The 17502-nt window shown below is 44.3% G+C and overlaps 1 protein-coding gene across 3 annotated transcripts in view; it reads right to left on the bottom strand.

Annotated features, from left to right (window-relative positions):
* The window catches only part of ITGA6 (integrin subunit alpha 6), a 67921-nt gene that overhangs the window by 14679 nt on the left and 35740 nt on the right, over positions 1 to 17502 (bottom strand). For 2 of the 3 annotated variants that reach the window (XM_024561566.4, XM_024561567.3), the window contains exons 6-19: positions 15446 to 15656; positions 14562 to 14755; positions 14334 to 14422; positions 13545 to 13663; positions 10486 to 10584; positions 10177 to 10238; positions 3543 to 3703; positions 3211 to 3354; positions 1455 to 1570; positions 1135 to 1324; positions 965 to 1048; positions 789 to 868; positions 558 to 635; positions 368 to 470 (exon numbers count right to left, since the gene is read on the bottom strand). In XM_024561566.4, the coding sequence (XP_024417334.2) occupies positions 368 to 470; positions 558 to 635; positions 789 to 868; positions 965 to 1048; positions 1135 to 1324; positions 1455 to 1570; positions 3211 to 3354; positions 3543 to 3703; positions 10177 to 10238; positions 10486 to 10584; positions 13545 to 13663; positions 14334 to 14422; positions 14562 to 14755; positions 15446 to 15656 (1730 nt within the window). Of the gene's footprint in view, positions 1 to 367; positions 471 to 557; positions 636 to 788; positions 869 to 964; positions 1049 to 1134; positions 1325 to 1454; positions 1571 to 3210; positions 3355 to 3542; positions 3704 to 10176; positions 10239 to 10485; positions 10585 to 13544; positions 13664 to 14333; positions 14423 to 14561; positions 14756 to 15445; positions 15657 to 16780; positions 16898 to 17502 lie in introns of all 3 variants that reach the window. The other variant, XM_045196241.2, reaches the window with a different exon arrangement.

The raw sequence follows: 17502 nt of genomic DNA, 5'->3' as shown, positions 1-17502 counted from the left end.
TCGACAGACAGATATAAGTTCCTTTGAAATTTGCCTGTATTCTACAGACAGAACCAGGGGCGGGGGTGGGGGGGAGTCAACTATCCATTTGTTTCTCTGTCACATATACATTAACACTCTCTGGTAAGAAAAGACCAAACTGAACTGGATCCTGGACACAGGCCTATGTTGAATGACAACAGTTCTCTGTTCTGGAGGAGAAAACTTACGCCAGTATGTTGACTAGAAACTGGCAAGCTCACTTTTGACAGAGCGTTTATTAGGCTTATTTGTTAACATTATTTATTAAAATTACATGTTCAAGACCATATTTAGTATGTGTTACCTTCTGGTCTCTATAATGAAAGGACCAACTGCTACAACTTACCCTGAACTCATACTCTATTAAACTTCCCATGTCATCCTCAGATTTCATAGCTTGCTCACCAAGAACTGTACCTCCAAAATACACCTGGGAAGGTTTGGCAACTCTGTTAAATTAAAAAAACACCAGTTTTGGTGAGGATTGTAAATGTTCTTTCAAATCCTGATTTGCTATGCTAAACACAAACACTTACCCAGAGACCGATAAAAGCAGTTCAATAACCACTTTTGCCGAAGCTGTAATTGAAGCCAAATTATCCTGATTGCTCGTTCTGAAAATGAAAAGGAAACAATAGGGTTTTATTTTAACAGTCAGTTTTCTCATTACAATTACACTTCTTTTACGGATTAGATCAGGGCCAATTCATTGACTGGCTGTGTTTTCATGAAATAATTCTAAATGGAAAGGTTGAAGTAACTCTTACGTTTCCAGCTTCAGATTAATATCCAGATCTGTGGTGTCAAAGGTGAGCTCAGTTGTACTCAAAATCAAATAAAAAGTAACCTAAAATGTAAAAATAGCCATTAAGACAGGCCAAGCATATTGACATTGTGATAGCATCTAAAACAGTAAAATTCAGTATGTGAAGGCATCACCTACACTGGAATTTCTTTTAAAAGGATTTCCGAGCTCACAGTCTGCTTGTGAGCCATTCTGGTTGGCAACACAACTCAACTGCTTCTCCTGTGACAGAAAAACACGAGATCACAACGCGTTCCCTTGCCGCAGCGCGGGTTTGCCCCTCCCGGCGGGTCTAGAGCTACACTTACGGGGAAAGCCTTCAGCTCTCTGTACGCAGAGTAAGTCAAAGTGTCTGGAAACGTTGCGACGACTTTAGCTTCGTGAGCGTCGTCACCGTCTTTTGTGGGGTTCCTTGGGTCGGAAGGGCTGTTGGTCACTGTTATTTCTAAAGCAATGTCCTTCTGATCTTTTAGAACTAGTTCTGGAATACCTTTTTGACTATTAAAAGAAGAAAAAGAAAGAAAAGAAAATTGACAAAGTCCTCAATATGTTTTCGCAGTAAATCCTTTTTTAACAAAAGCCACCACACAGCCAGAGTCACATGTTAGTGCCACAGGGCAGTTCTTACATCGGTAAGTAGGAAAACTTGTCTTGGTTCCCTTCCCGGGTACAAAACTTATACTCTAGTTTCAGGTTGCTGTTACACACGTTGTCGTGTCCACATCCCTCTTTCAAGAAGTGCACCTGCGAGGAGAACAACACTCCAGTCAGGTCTGCCCTTTAGCCCTCTCGAAGGCATCTAAACAGCTGACTGGCTGTCTGCACACAGCTCATTTCCCAGTGTGACAATCACCGCAGCAAAAGCCAAGCTTCAGACGTACTTTGGCACACATATAATGTCTGCTCGGACCAACAAAGCTTGTCTGAAGACCCGCTGACCAGGCAGTGAGGTTGTAGGGTAGGAAAGGTGTCGTCTGTGTTCCAGGCCTGGCACCACCACTCACTTCGCTGCGTGGCTCCAAGAGAGTGGTCGTAGGTAACACAGGGACACCACCGCCCTACTCCACAGGGCCACTGTAGCGATGATCCTGACGCTACCTACCTAACACGATCACGTATGACCCGTTTAATCCTCACAGCAGACCCATGGGAAGTCTGACCACGAAATCCATTGCACAGACGAGGAAACAGAGTTTACGGTTAGGGGAGCACATGGCGCGGAGTGCCTAGCACAGTGCTAGTCGTGCTCAATAGTCACACCGATGAGTCATTAGGGAAACTGTCTCCTTGCCTGTTATATGTAACATGACTACAGAGCTGGGACTGTACACAAGACATATTAATGTGATAATAACATCAAAAGTATTTTATAAAAATATACAAAAGTATAAGGAGCTATACTGGGTGATAATAAAGGCTGACAACGTGTGGATTTTGGCATCAGCTCCTCAGCCTAACGCAACGAGTACTCACTTCCGGAAGGCTTCGTCAGTGCACCACCAAGACCAGGAGCCTCAGAGTGGCACGGTAGCACTAACTGGACTTTTGACAGTGAGCGCATGATGCCAAATTAAGGTGTCACAGCTCCCCAGCCTAATCTTGCATCTCAAGAAGCTTAAACCCTGGCAAACAGATCCCACCTCACAGGTATAGGGGAACCCATATAATATACATTTTTTTCCTAAGATTATAGGCTATACTTAGCACTAAATGATTATTTCATTGCTACTTTTTTGACTTCCTGAATTTTGATATTCCTTGATTTTAATGTTCACACTAACAGTTTGATTCCTACATCTCAATGTTCTCAATGGTAAAATGCAATGTGTTTTTCCCTCTACATACACCTGTAGAAACCTGATGTGAAAATAAGAAGGTCTGCCACCCTGGATGGTGTGGCTCAGTGGATTGAGTGCTGACCTGTGAAGTGAAAGGTTGCTGGTTTGATTCCCAGTCAGGGCACCTACCTGGGTTGCAGGCCAGGTCCCCAACTGGGGGCATGCGGGAGGGAACCAATCAACTTATCTCTCGTGCATTGATGTTTCTCTCCCTCTTGTTCTCCCTCCCTCCCCCCCTCTCTAAAAATAAATAAATAAAATCTTAAAAAAATAAAAAGTTCTGCCAATTACAGGCTCCATAAGTTGCAGTGGCAAAAACACCTTAAGAAAAACACTCCCTGGCTCCATACTGTATTCTGTATGCTTCTAGATTCATTGCTGATTGGAGAAACAGATCTTCGAACTTTGCATATATTTTTTAAAAGCTTTTTAATACAAAGGAATGGCCTTCAAAGCAAATCCCTAGGTCTAGGGCCTTTAAGAACTTTTGATTTAGCATAACAATATGGCAAAAACTTTCGCAAAACAAAAATCAGAAAGACTTACATCTGTTTGAACGGTCTTGGGTTCATTTGAGTTAAGAATGGGAAGAACCTCTGGAAGTGAATTCACTCGTCTCCGAGTGCTTGGCTCTTGGATCTCTACTGAAGCAGTTATGGGGATGGGACGCAGTTTATCTCTGATATTTTCCTGAAACGAATGCAGAAATATAGGTAAGCACGGTATAAATGCTACTGGAGAACTAACGCCAAAATAGTGCTTTATTTTGTACTGAACACTGGGTCGCTAGTATAAATTTCAAAAATCTACATATGCCACAATAAAACCCAACCTCTGTCCCCTTAAAAAAACTGTTCGGACTTGTCTGCATGCCTCACCTGCAGCCAGAGGGTTTCCTCCATGCACGCCTTCTGCTTCTGCCTGTTCAGAGTTATCTCCTTAGTATACTTGGGCTCAGCACCTTGGTTTCGAAACTGAACTCGTGATGACAGCCCAGATTTTCTTCTTTCCTTTTCAGCCTCCAGTGTGCCCACAATGGCTAGATAAAATGCACAGAAATCATGCGATCTTAAAGTGCAGTCAGCTAGATGTATGCTGCTCCTTTTTAAAATACTTTAATTCCTTTTAGAAGAACACTGTTCCCAACTGCGATTGTTTCTCTTTTTCTCTTCGTATTTCATGGTAATGAGCATTTTGATTGACTTACGGTGTTTCAAATCAAGCTGTCCTTCCCTGCCCTTGCTGTTAACGTTTTAAAGTTAAATTTTCAGTGGGCCACCAGGGGGAGCCCAAGAATAAGTCAAAACCTCTGAGCGTTGTCTTAAGAATCAGTGTGTGGCTGAATCTCAGCCACTCAGAGAACTAACAATAACTTGAGAGGGAGGACCTAACATCCGCTAAGGGCCTAAACTGACTCTCCCTTCAATAGGCCCCTGCTTAAAGGACCTAGCATCCCGATATTCAAAAAAGGATTAAGTAGTACCAATTGCCAGCTAGCTATAAAAACAGTCCTGCGGCCCTGGCCGGGTGGCTCGGTTGGTTGCAGCATCCTCTGGTGGTACAGCAAAAGGTTGAGGGTTCAATCAGGGTGGGAGGCCACGGATCCCGATTGATGTCTGTGCCTGTCTCTGTTTCTTCCTCTCTTTCTCCCTCCCTCTCTTGAAAACAATAAACATTGTAATCCTTACCACTCAGGTAAGGATTAAAAAAAAACAAAAACAAAAAAACAGTCTCGGGGATGTAAAGTTCTACATAGGAAATATAGTAAATAATATTCTAATAACTATGTACAGTGCCAGGTGGGTACTAGACTTACTGGGGTGATCGTTTCATGAGGTATATAAATATATAACCACTATTTGTACACCTGAAACTACAGCAATATATGCCAACTGTGATTGAAAACTAAATTAATTTTTAAAAGTAAAAAGAAAAGAACACCTCCCAACAGGGTCCTTAGATCAGCAGCAGCCACCTCCCCTGAGGTCAGCTAGGAATGCAGACCCTCAGCCTCCAGCCAGACCCACTGAAACAGAATCGGCATTTTGATAGGTGGTTCTCATACACATTAAAATTTAATAAGCACTGATAAAGGACGGTTGCCTAAAAGAGCAATAACATAGCCCTGGCTGGTGTGGCTCAGTGGATTGAGCACCAGCCTGTGAACCAAAAGGTCTCTGGTTCGCTTCCCAGTCGGGGCACATGCCTGGTTTGCAGTTCATGTCCCCAGTAGGGGCTGTGTGAGAGGCAACCGATGTATATCTCTGTATACATTGATTGAGAGGCAATCAATGTATATCTCTCACACATTGATGTTTCTCTCCCTCTTTTTCTCCTTCCCTTCCCCTCTCTCTAAAAGAAAGTAAATGAAATCTTTTTTAAAAAGAGGAACAACATATATTAGAGATAGAAGTGTCTTTTGACAATAGAATGAGACCTTGCACATGAAAAAAAAGAATTAAAAGGTAAAACATACTCCTTTTAGTGGCTGCAGAGCCTGTCTGTCAGCCAATAAAGCTTCCACAGGCAAAGTTTCCGACCTCCAAAGCTCTAGAAGGCAATCCTGCTTTTGATTACCTAAACTCGCGGAGCTTAGAGGCAAGCCAGGATCTGGATGATCGAACTCTCGATCCTTGACTTCAGAATGCCTTCTTTGCCAGTTCTCTGGATATAGCTGCTGTTTCTTTATGGGAGAATGCTGTAATTACTTACATTCATTAATCAGTCACTCACTATCAGAAAGGGAAGAAACCAAAGGGTATACAATGCCAAGGAAGGCAGTCCCAAGGAAAAAATCTGCTCCAGAAAATGCAGAAAATTGAATCAAAGACTCATGTTCTATTATTCAAGGTAGAGTTTGGAAGAGGCCTTTTGAGAGCATCTGTTTTAATACCCTCTTCCTGCAAATGAAGAAACAGAGGTCCACCGAGGTAGGCGACTGGCCCAGAGATAGACAGTGAGTGACAGAGGCAGCACCAACCTCTAAGTCTCTGTCACAAACATGAAAGATGATTATTTTAAAGTAAATTAGATGTCTAGGGTCCCACTTGCCTTTGGGTCTCTGTGTGAGTCACTCTGTCCCTCCGCCAGATGGATGCCCTCTTTCCCACCTCCCACTGACAGCCCAGCTAACCCTGCTCCTTCAGATCTCAGCATGGACATCACTTCCTCCAGGAAGCCTTTCCTGGCCCCTCCCCAGGGAGCTGACGGTACTCTGCACCTAGCCCACTGCATGGTGACTGCCTGACCACCCTCCCTGGGCAACGCGCTGGACGGGGACCACATTGGTCCGTCCACCACTGGAATGTCCAGCAGCAGCACAACCTGATACAAATACCATTTGCAGACGGGATGAACGAGAGCAGGAGTAACGGGCCCACAGCACCATGCACAGCGGCGCACGTCTGCACACAGACACACATGCAACGTTACTCCCGTGCTGAAACGAGAGCGCTTCAGATGCCTACGACCAAAGTTTAGAAACACTGACAGTTTCAACAGTAATTTCTGTGTCCATCTAAAGAATTTTTAAATGTCACGGTTACCGAGCGGAATGCGCCTCCATATTAGGCCTCTGTAGCCTTGACATCATCCATTTATCAGTGACCTGCTAACTCCACAATGAACCAGGCGAGGGCTCGCACGCTGAGTGCCCCTCACAGCAGAAGGAGGGGAGGGTGTGGGTGCATTAAAACCGTTTATCTAACAAAACCACGCTAACCTTCCCTAACCCTCCAGACAGTTCACATCATCTTAAAATCCTCGCAGGCCACTTCTGCTGACCTTTTGAGGGGCAAGCCAAGTAGAATACTCATTAAGGCTCAATTATAAATATCTGTATGTACTGAACACTTCATCCGGGGACTGCAGAGTTAGAGCAGCCTGGTCGAACAATAAGCTCACGGTCTCAGACACTGGGACCATATTGTAGATTTTTAACTTACGCAGCTTTCTGGAAGTTCTGTTTTATTTGATTTAGAATTTCCCAAGAGTGTAGAAATACAGACAATGAAAGCAGGTTCTCTCTAAATGTTCAGAGAAAAAAGTTCTATCCATAACAGACAATCAATAAGCACTTGGTTAATGAAGTAGTTACACAATATAAAATTAATACTAATCTGGAAGGAGACAAGCAATGCTCTGATGAGATTTTACATCAGGTGTCAAACTGAGAGTGGTTTGAGAAAATGTCAGACTAAGAATACAGATGTTTCCCCATTTCCTCTCCTTGCCTCCCCAAAGAATCACTGTTTCTGCTGGTCTCCCTCATCTACTCCCGAACACAACGGTAAAGGGCCCTTGACCTGGGCATGCAAGGGTAATAGGCATTTGGGTAAAAATAACCAGGGATCCTGAAAGGATGACAGCGAGAAGTCGCTGGAGATGTTTTCTTGTCATTAGAAGCCACAGAAAGAATGTTTTTTATGCTCAATAAAATGCCAGCTGCATCACGAACCAAAGTAAAAGGCCACGCTCACCTGTGCAGTCATAGCCCACCCGCACCTGCATGCTTCCGGCCCGGGTCACAGGTCCCCCAGAAATGACAGGGCAGAGCAGGGAGGGGAAGAAACCAGCTGGCAGCTTGAATCGAGAGAGATGAAGGCTAAGCGGGCTTATGACAGTGTGGATTGGGTGAAAGCAGGCTTACTGCCAAATAATAGGGTAGAAAAGGGGCATCTTTTTAATAAAGAAAACAAGAGTAATACTTTAGATAACAAGGAGAAGTCTTAGGAGAACTCACTGACTCAAGGTGGAGTAAAACCAGGAACACACAAAAAGAACAGAACTCCCTGTCCGTCTGGAAGTGTCCCGTGGTGGGTGGCATGCTACACCACAGAACACAACAGCCAGGCTTGGCCAGACCCCACATGGCAATCACCCTCACTCTCTGTACTTCCTTTTGGGGAAAAGATTTTCTCTGTATCTCCACACTCCCATCTTCACTCTGGAGCCAGAGCAGGTGGCTTACACCTGAAGAGGTATGGCTGCTACTAAAGCATTCCGGGGGAGGGTTGCTGATTGATAATCACTCATGTCAGAGTATGGTCAGCCCTGTCAAAATTCTGGGCAAAAATCCTGTTTGCATTATCAAGAAAGGAGCAGAATGAGACCTTAAGAAATGACAAATGCTTTTGCCACATTATCTCATTTGATCTCCGCATAATATTACATAGCAATTCCTACTAGGGGCATTTTTTTTAACTAATAGGAAAATAAAAATTCAAATGTTAGGGAACTTTGCCCCAAGATGGTGGAGGAGTAAATGGAAGCTACGCTAATCTCCCGGGACCAATTTGGAATTACAACTAAACTGCAGAGAAATCATCCTGAATAACCAACTGAACACTAGGCTGGAGCAAAGCCTTATAACCACAGACAGACTGAAGAAACCAGTTCACCACAACAAGGCTGGTAGGGAGTGTGGAGGTGGCGCAAGAGGGCTGGCTGGGCTCCCATGCATGGCAGCTGAAGTCCCGGAGGGATATTCAGTGGCTGGGGGGTTCCCCCTGAGAAGTGTGGGGTCTAAACCCTAAGGTGGGCTTCCCAGCCTACAGCACCAAAGCTAGAAAGAAACCCAGATAACATCCAGCTGTGAAAAGCAGCAGGGTTTCTGTCTGCCAGTGAGAGTTGATTGGAGACGCAGAGAGCCTCCTAAAGGGCCCATGCACAAAATTTCATTGGAAGCCACCTACCCTAGGCTCTGGCAGAGGGAGGGCAGAGTGGACTCAAAACACAGGAGGAGAGTCTGGGGCTGGTGGCTCTGGGGAGAGAACTGAAGGAACAGCTGCCAGGATCCCTGCGCTGAGTCATTTCCGGTACTGCAGAGCCCACCTTTCTCAGGCGGAGCACTTCCCTCCAAGTGGCATCAGCCTGAGAGGAGGCAACAGCCCCGCCTGCAGGAATAACTCTGCCCCACCCTGTGCCAGAGCCTAGGCTTAAGCCAGGCTACTGAGTAGACTGAGGCTGTATTGGTGATTAGTTTAACAACTAATGTGAATCTCTGGGAACTCTGAGACTTTAGCTGACCCTCCCCTGGCCTAATGCTGGTAAAAGCTGGCCCAGCCTGGTTGGTTCTGCACACGCTGTGGATCTCTGACAGCTCCAAAAAGGTTGCTTTGTCACAAGCAGCGTCTGACAAAGGCCCACACCAGTCTTTGCAGATCTACCTGATACATAGAAACAGATACAACACAGCAGCCAAAATGGGAAGACAAAGAAACAGACCCCAAATGAAAGAACAAGAGAGTTCTCCAGAAGAAGAACTAGATGAAATGGAGGCAAGCAATTTTTCAGATAGAGAGTTTAGAGTAATGATTATAAGGATACTCAAAAGTATGAAAAAAGACATAGGAAACATAAAAAGAAAGGACCAGTCAGAAATAAAGAATGCAATAACTGAAATAATACCCCGGGAGGAATAAACAGTAGGTCAGATGAAGCAGAGGATCAAATCAGTGATTTGGAAGACAAGGTAGAAAAAACACCCAGGCAGAGCAGCAAAAAGAAAAAAGAATTTTTAAAATATGAGGAGATCTTAAGAAACATTCTGGAGAACATGAAGCATAACATCCTCATCATGGGAACACCAGAAGAGATAAGAGTGAGCAAGGGGTCAAGAAAGTATTTGAAGAAATAATGCCCAAAACTTCCCTAATCTGGTAAAGGAAAAGACACACAAGTCCAGGAAGCTCAGAGTCCCAAACAAGTTGGACTCAAAGAGGCCTACGCCGAGACACAACACAATTAAAATAGCAAGGCTTAAAGACAAGGAGAGAATCCTAAAAGCCACAAGGGAAAAGCAGGTAGTCACCCACAAGGGAGCACCAACTAGACTGACATCTGATTTCTCAACAGAAACATTTCAGGCCAGAAGAGAGTGGCATGAAATATTCCAGGTGGTGAAATGCAAGGACCTACAACCCAGGCTACTTTACCCAGCAAGGCTATCATTTAAAATCGAAGGAGAAATAAGGAGCTTCCCAGACAGATGTTAAGGGACTTGCACTGTGTTGTAGGGTCCGTGAGCATCAAAGCTGGAACCAGGAGCAGAGCCCATGTGTCTGAATTGCCAAGGCCAGCCTTGGGGACGCTGCCTGGGTGTTCTGGGCCACGAGCAAAGAGCACAAACTGGCAATTACTCTGCAGTCCTCCGCTCCTGCAGTCACTCTTCCACAACCACCACCCACCACCTCACAACCACAAAACCAATTTTCCACACTGCCATTCAAAGACAGGAATGGAGGAAACAGTTGTGGTAGCAAATGAGTGCTTTTCCAAGACATGCTGTACTAAACCATCTGCGCCGGAAAACTCAAATGAGGACCAAATGGAGAGTTTCTCCCTCATGTGCTTCGCCCTCCTGATTAAAGGGACGACAACAGATATACTTGATTCTCTCAACAGGAATTTATGGACCCATTTTGGTCATTGCAGTTCTCTCTTTCTGTTCTTTCTGCGGAATATCCAACCTGGCAGACAAGAGATATATTTTTAAATGTACTAGATACTTACATATTGAAGGATTGTAACCTGTGGGCTTGGCAGTGTATTCAAAGCAGGCCTTAACCTTGAGGCTGTATAAAATTAAACAAACATGTATTTGTTAAAATATGCATTATTGCAGTAGGAAGAAACCCAACATCACATCCTCTAGCTGTCAAACCCTCCCACCACTCATTGATGAGCAAATTCACTTGACAGATTCCGCTTCCCTCTGCCCGAGGCCCGATCTTCCTTGCGGCTCCTCAGGGCCACAGGGTCGCCACCGCGCAGCAGGCGTGTGAAACTGGGGGGACCAGAGGACACAGAGGGAAGGCTCACCAGATCCCACTGGGTGCCCCGCAGACCGTTTTCTGGCGGAGGTCAATCCTGGTAGGTGTTACTGTGACGGTTTTCTGAATATTAATCACAGGCCGAGACCTGGAGACAGAGGAGTAGGAAAGAGGCTCAGCCTCGAGCTGCCCTGAAGGGAAGATGAACTCCTACACAGGTGCGTCCTCAGCTGCCCGGCACACCTTAAACCCCACAGGGAGAAACTGTCCCACCGGTCATTTGTTTCCCACTGCTAAAGTAACTGTTAAATGCAACATCAAACCGGATTATGCACTATTTATTTAAACATTTTAAATGACATTTAAAATTATAAAATGTTCTATAGTTTCAATAGCAGAATTTTTTAATTGAAAGTTTAGTACATGAGATGTGTAAATGTTCCCGATTTGTGCCCCGACTGGTGTGGTCGCTCAGAGGGTTGGGTGTCATCCCGGGTTGTGGGTCTGGTCCCAGGTCAGGGCACGTGCAATAGCGTGCAAGAGGCACCAATCGATGTTCCTCCCTCACATCAATGTCTCTCTCCCTCTCTTTCTCCCTCTCTTTCTCCCTCCCCTCTGCATTCTCTAATAATAAAAAAAAAAATTTAAGTTCCAAATTTTTTTAAGTTCTCAGGCAAGTAGCGTCTCTGTCCTCACCCAAACCCCTAAGTCACTTTGGATACCCTTTCAGACACGTCTGACAGTCTATGTGTTGGTTAAAAATACCATCTACAGTTAAATATAAAAATATACATATAGTTCTTTAATGATAAATTTCATGCTTACTGATGCTTTTCCCACTAACTGATACTTCAGGTCTTCTCACATCTACTCTCATAAATCTAGTTCCTGGTTGTTCGCAGCTGGTGGTGCTGCGCTGTGCCGATGCAGCCTCGTGTACTTACGGGGTCCCTAATCGGTGGGCACTCGTGTTTTCAGCCTCTTAGCTCTGACACGCCCCCTGGCACAAGCATCTAAGCACACATTTGAATTTATCTGTAGGATAAATTCCTAGCAGCAGAATTTGAATCTAGGAATACATACATTTTAATTATGAGTAATCTTGCCAAAACACACTTCAAAAAGGTTATACCAACACACACCTAACACCTGGGATGCTCACTCTCAGGGTTTCTACATGCACCTGAATTTTAGTGACACAGGCGGTCCTGAGCTCTCAGGCCTACAAACAGTTGCCCTTCCTTCTCCTCCCCGGAATCGCCCATCTCCAACCTCACATCCTTGTCCTCCTGCTGCCAGGACTGACCACAACCTCCCCACCCCGCAGTGCCTCTGCAAGCAAAACCCTGAGGCCCTTGGCGTTTCCGTCTCTGCCCTGCCTCACCCCAACCTCCCAAACCCTCAGGAAGCAGGAATTCCACACCTTTAGTCCTTCTCACCACATAAAAGCACCTTCTCTCCTCCTTCCCTATTCTGTCCTACCTCCCACAGCCAAAGAGGCCACTGCTGGCCTGTGACCTGTCCTCTGCCACAGGCACAGATAGGCCGGGGTGTGGAGGGGAAGGGGGGGACCTCCCACCTCCCGTCAGAACTCAGAACGTGTTCCCTGGTTTCATCACCACACGGGTTCCGTCAGACTGACTTTCGTGGGCTTGTGGCAAACCCAGCCATCCTGGACAAGTATTTTGGTAGGAAATGCATTCCAATTCCAAAGAACTAGACTGAACTTCTGGAGTCAATCTATCGGTAAGCGAGAGAGGCACGAGCGCACTCACGGGGGACATGAGAGCCAACAGAGGGCAGGCGCTGCCCACAGTGTGTGACTTCATTTCCCTTCATTTTCAACCGTTACCTTTCTATCGCTGTTTTACATTCAGGCAGCTGCCAGTTTCTACGACATCAACTACATACACTCAAAGTGTTGAGATCATATTTAAAAGGCAAAAATTCACAGGTTTTTTAAAACCAGTTGCCACAGATGCTAAAGTGTTTTAAATGTCATACATAGCATTAAGGCGTTAATGTGGCCTAAGTTTCAAAAGGAAATATTTTAACACAACATCCACACACAATTCCAAGTGCATATTAGATATGAATTATGAAAATTCTGTCCTTTAACACATAAAGCAGATCAACGGGCTCAGATGTCTCATGTTAACTGGCATCTGCTCACTAACTACCATGAAGCTCTAGTATGATTTCATGGGAAAATGCCCAGGACCTGAGGTTGGGGAGATTGAGGTGCTGTTCTTGCAGGATCCAGTTAAAACTCAAGCAAGTCCTGGGCCTCCACTGCCTTGTTTGTAAAATAAAAGAGTTGGTTTGCCCTTTATTATCAAAGGATTTTGAAATTTACTTTTATACCATCTATGAGGAAAAAGAGAAAAAGTTTATAGGGTTCACAGTCAACCAATTTATGAGGATAGGAAAGTAAGGACATTAAAATATCAATTACATCCCGACGGAAATATTTAACTAACTAAAGTCTTGATTACCAGATCTTGGCACAGTAAGTCAAGTCTTCTTGATATCTGAGGGCTAAACCTCGAACTACAACTAGAAGTGCAAATTGCTTTTTGATGGAAACTTTGTTGAAATAGTTCAATGTTATATACTCTTCTACCTTTTAAAAATGCTGAATATTTTAAGGTTAATACCTATGGGAACAGAGAGAAATGGGTGTAAAGGCAGTGTTGGAGAACCACCAGGTAAAACACAGAATGACTAGTTTGACCTAAGTGGGCAGGCTCCGCCACACCACGGCCGCTGTGACGGCTCCGAAGGTCAAGGCCGCCAGGACTAATGTATATTACCACAAACACAAACCACTGCTGATAGAACTCCCCCCCCGCCCCGCCCCCACAAGCTTGCTCTTTTCCCAATCACAACACACGTTCATTTAGTTACCAACTGTGACCTAACTTTTTCCTCAGTTCAAAGTTAGCAAGATTTTACCAAATAGGTTTTTATTCCATTGCTGTAGGACTCGTAAAAGAAAAATCTTCAAAGTCATACAAGCTTTCATCTTTCGAAGTATAGGCATTGCAAATTTCAATTCAAAAGGTCAAAATTTTAGTGTAACCAAATTACTGAACATGCTTAACATACCTGAAAATAGTCACTGAATCTGAGAGGGAGCCAACGGCAACGTCAGGGTAGGAATTTCTATCAAGGTCCATATTTCCAGCAATTGAATATCCAAAGAAACGTGAATTACCCTCGAGAACCTGAAAGGAACAGGCATCGGAATGGACAATGGGCCACCAGGACGAGCCTCTGACCCACGCTTTGAAAAAGACACACAAGTTTCTTTTGAACTGAAGCTTATGAGCTCACTTATGAATTACATTCAATGACCGAGAAATCATAAATAAGCACACATATGATGCAACACTTCATACACATTCATAAAACTCCCCTCATTTACACTGTATCTCAGAGAATGAAAGAGCCAATTTTTGATGAGTGTGTTTACTGTATTATATCAAAGTCAATCAGGGTGTTTCAAACCTAGCCCCTCTAGCTGCCCCCCCCCCCAAATCACAGCAGCCTCTTCGGTTTGCCCGGTTTCATCTCTATTCAGCGCGCTGCTGCAAGAAACATCGCACTTCCACCCAGGGGCACGGTCAGTGCAGAACAGTCTTTTCCTTTGGATTACTTTGATTTCTGACTTGTCAAAGATATTTACGATTCAAACAAGTCACTTCATTTATATCTATTTCCAGGCTATCTTCAAATAACACATTTTTTAAAACATAAAATTCATAGTATTGTAGATTTGTAAAATAAAACATGATTAGTGAGTAGAGAATTTACTTAAACCTAAATAGTCTCTTAAAAAGCTGAGACAACCGCCCCCCCCACCCCCCACGGTAGAAATCCGGGTTATTTGGTTACCTGGGTTGGTTTGGTGTTTATTCCGTTCGCAGATCCATGATAGACAAACACTTTTCCATTACCGTCATAGGGAGCTCCAACTGCAATGTCTGTTGATAACATCACATTTTAACAGACATTACATTTTGAAAACATTTGAATAAATGTTTTAAAAGAAGATGGCATAAGTTCTCATCAATCAAATGACCTATCTATAAATCATAACCATTTCACAATCTATTATTCTACCTGGGTAGCCATCTTGATTAATATCGCCAATATTTTTGACAGCAATGCCAAACATAGAATCTTTGGTTCCATTAAGACGAATCGGCTTGACGTTTTTCCATCTGCCTTGCTGGTTAATGTAGACATACACTGCACCTCCGACTTCTCCATCTCTGTCAAAGTACTGTGGGGCTCCAATAACTATGTCTTGCCACCTGAAACATAAGGAAGCGAAGCTCCGTGAACCATCAGCTAAAATAGTGAGCATGGGAGGAGAACAGCAGCAGCCCAGGTACTAAGGACACAAGGAGACAGGACAGACAGGGCGGGCCTCAAATCTGGAATTTATATCTCACCAACTAAAATACTTTATAGAACCAAAGAAAAATTATGGAAGGTGAGAACGTGAAGCCAGTTCCCCAAGTTGGATCCACAGAGCAGAGAGACTCCCAGGAAACGTCCCACAGTGCTCCGCCTTCCCCCGAAGACCCACACCGGCACCACCAGCCACAGACCTATGTATGCGTCGAGTTCGTCACCAACCCCTGCTTTCAACAGGACATTCTGGGTGTTCCAATAGTCACTTAAGAAGCCACAGAACAGCACCATGTAGGTGTCATTTTTTGAGTTAACTTTCCCCCCAAATTTTAATTGTTACAGACCCACTCCCAAGACACGAGTGAAAACTAAAAACTGAAACAGCTGTAATCCCACACCCCAGGGAGGGTAACGATTGTCTATTGCCAAAATGTAAGTGATGGAGACATGACAGGATGGTAAACATTTGGCAGAAAAAATACTTTGAATCAACTAACCTGAAAGGATGGCTGGCTCTTCTCAAGACCTATGGAAGCCAGAGAAGCAATGATTCCTTTGTAAATGTAAAATAACTAAGAGGCTCTTACCCATCTTTGTTAAGGTCCACCACCGCCACATCGTAGCCAAATGAGGAAGCCAGACCTTCCCCCTCAAATATGTGCTCGGGGAAAAGATGAGCAGACTTCACTTCTCTTCTTAGCAAAACCACAGCTCCACTGTGATTGGCTCTCGGAGCTCCAGATACAAAAGTGATGTCATCTTTAGAAATAATCCCTTTCCCTGAGTCCAAAGAAAAGCCTAGAAAAACAAAATACGGGTCCCATCAACTCTGTTCTTTAGGAGGTATCAAACACTGGTAACATCACTGTCTTTTCCTCTGCCTCCCACCCCACTCCTCCCAACCTACCCCACCAGCTCTCACGTGTACGGCACAGAAGAGTCACAGAGCGAGGAGAGATGTGACGAGCGAAAGTGGCAGGCTATTTCACTGCTTTCTATGGAACTGTATTAAGATGTAAAGAAAAGAACCTATGCTACGTAGCATCTGTGCAACTTGAATCATGATGCATTCATTCATTGTCAGAATCAGCTCAAACCTTATTTTTATACTAGAACCACTGTAACAGGAGATCAAACTAGATACTGAATTATCATAGTAAGCTTACATCATATACAGAGATACAACCTGACATAGCATAACTGAGTGCTTGATGCATGGTTCTGCTGTAACAAATGATTCGTAGCATCCATACTCATCAATCTCCTTGGTAATCAGGCAAACACAAAGGCTAAGTACCACCACCGATATTCCACAGAGAGCAGTTCATTATTTTGAACCAACTTAGTTCTCAGACACGAACATGCAAACAAAACCGTGATTGATGAGATACTGTATTTGAGAACATACGTGAACAACAGAGGTGAGCAAGTTGTCATCCGTATCAATTACACATTTGTTAGGAGGGGCCAAAAACATTAGATACCTAATCATAAAGCCTCAGGTAGATGTCAGATTACAAACGTAAGATTTACTTGGGAGCAAATGTAAATGCCCATATCAAGGCCATTCAAATTAAACAAGTGTTTCTACAGAAAGGTGAGGCAGATGCAGAATAGTATTTCAACCCAAGCCCACCCTTTCACTGGGTTTTATTTATGGAAAGTTTCACCATGACTGTTGTAGTTCTCAAAATGTGAAGTGAGTCGAAAAATAGGATGAGCCAGGAGTTTAGAACGGGGATATAATCAAATCCAGCTCTGAAAACCATCTGGCAGCAGAGCCTCCGCCCGGCATGCTTTTTATGTGTGCTTCACTTGAAATGAAATAGAAAATGAAAAGATTTATGCTCTGTATGGATCAAAAAAATTTTTTAAATGACCATGACCAAGACAATTTATTTGCCATCTCACAGGTCACAAACCTAGGTAGCTATTCATCATCACATCAGGGGACGTGTCAGGCTGCTCCCTGGGAGGCCGTGTTTTATAAACAAACTGATCAGGGTTTGTGTAGGAGACGCTGGTCAGGAACAGCAGGCCTGTGCACACGCGAGGGAGAGGAGGGACGGAAGAGAAAGCAGTTACGCTGGGTAAGTAAGAGGCACTACGGCGCCCGCCGCTCTCACTGCACGATGAGGCCACATCTGGCCAGCCGCTCTCCTTGCCAGCTTCCAGAACCTCCAGCAGCGCATTTTATCCCTCAGACCTGCTGATTTTGTGAAATGACAGATGCATGGATGGCATGCACAACTAAAATGTAACAATGCAAAGGACTTTCTTTCTAGGCATCCACTTTTGAGGAAATCCATTCTTAAAGCAGCAAATGTATTTCGCATCCAAATGTTCCAAGAGCAACTAAGTTTATAAAATCCACAGGCCTGTATCATAAAGACCAAAATGTTTTGGGGTTTTGTAAAGATTTTATTTATTTATTTTTAGAAAGAGGGGAAAGGAGGTAGAAAGAAAGGGAGAGAAGCATGGGTGTGAGAGAGAACCATCGATCGGTTGCCTCTTGCCTGCGCCCTGACTGGGGACGGAACTCATAACCCAGGCAGGTGCCCTGACCAGCAACCGAACTGGTGACCTTTTGCTTTGAGGAACGATGCCCAGTCAACTGAGCCACCCACACCAGTCAGGGTTAAGT

Source organism: Desmodus rotundus, chromosome 2, assembly GCF_022682495.2.
Source record: "Desmodus rotundus isolate HL8 chromosome 2, HLdesRot8A.1, whole genome shotgun sequence".
NCBI lineage: Eukaryota > Metazoa > Chordata > Mammalia > Chiroptera > Phyllostomidae > Desmodus > Desmodus rotundus.
Note: the sequence above shows the minus strand (reverse complement) of the source record. Positions and strands in the feature narration are given on the sequence as shown.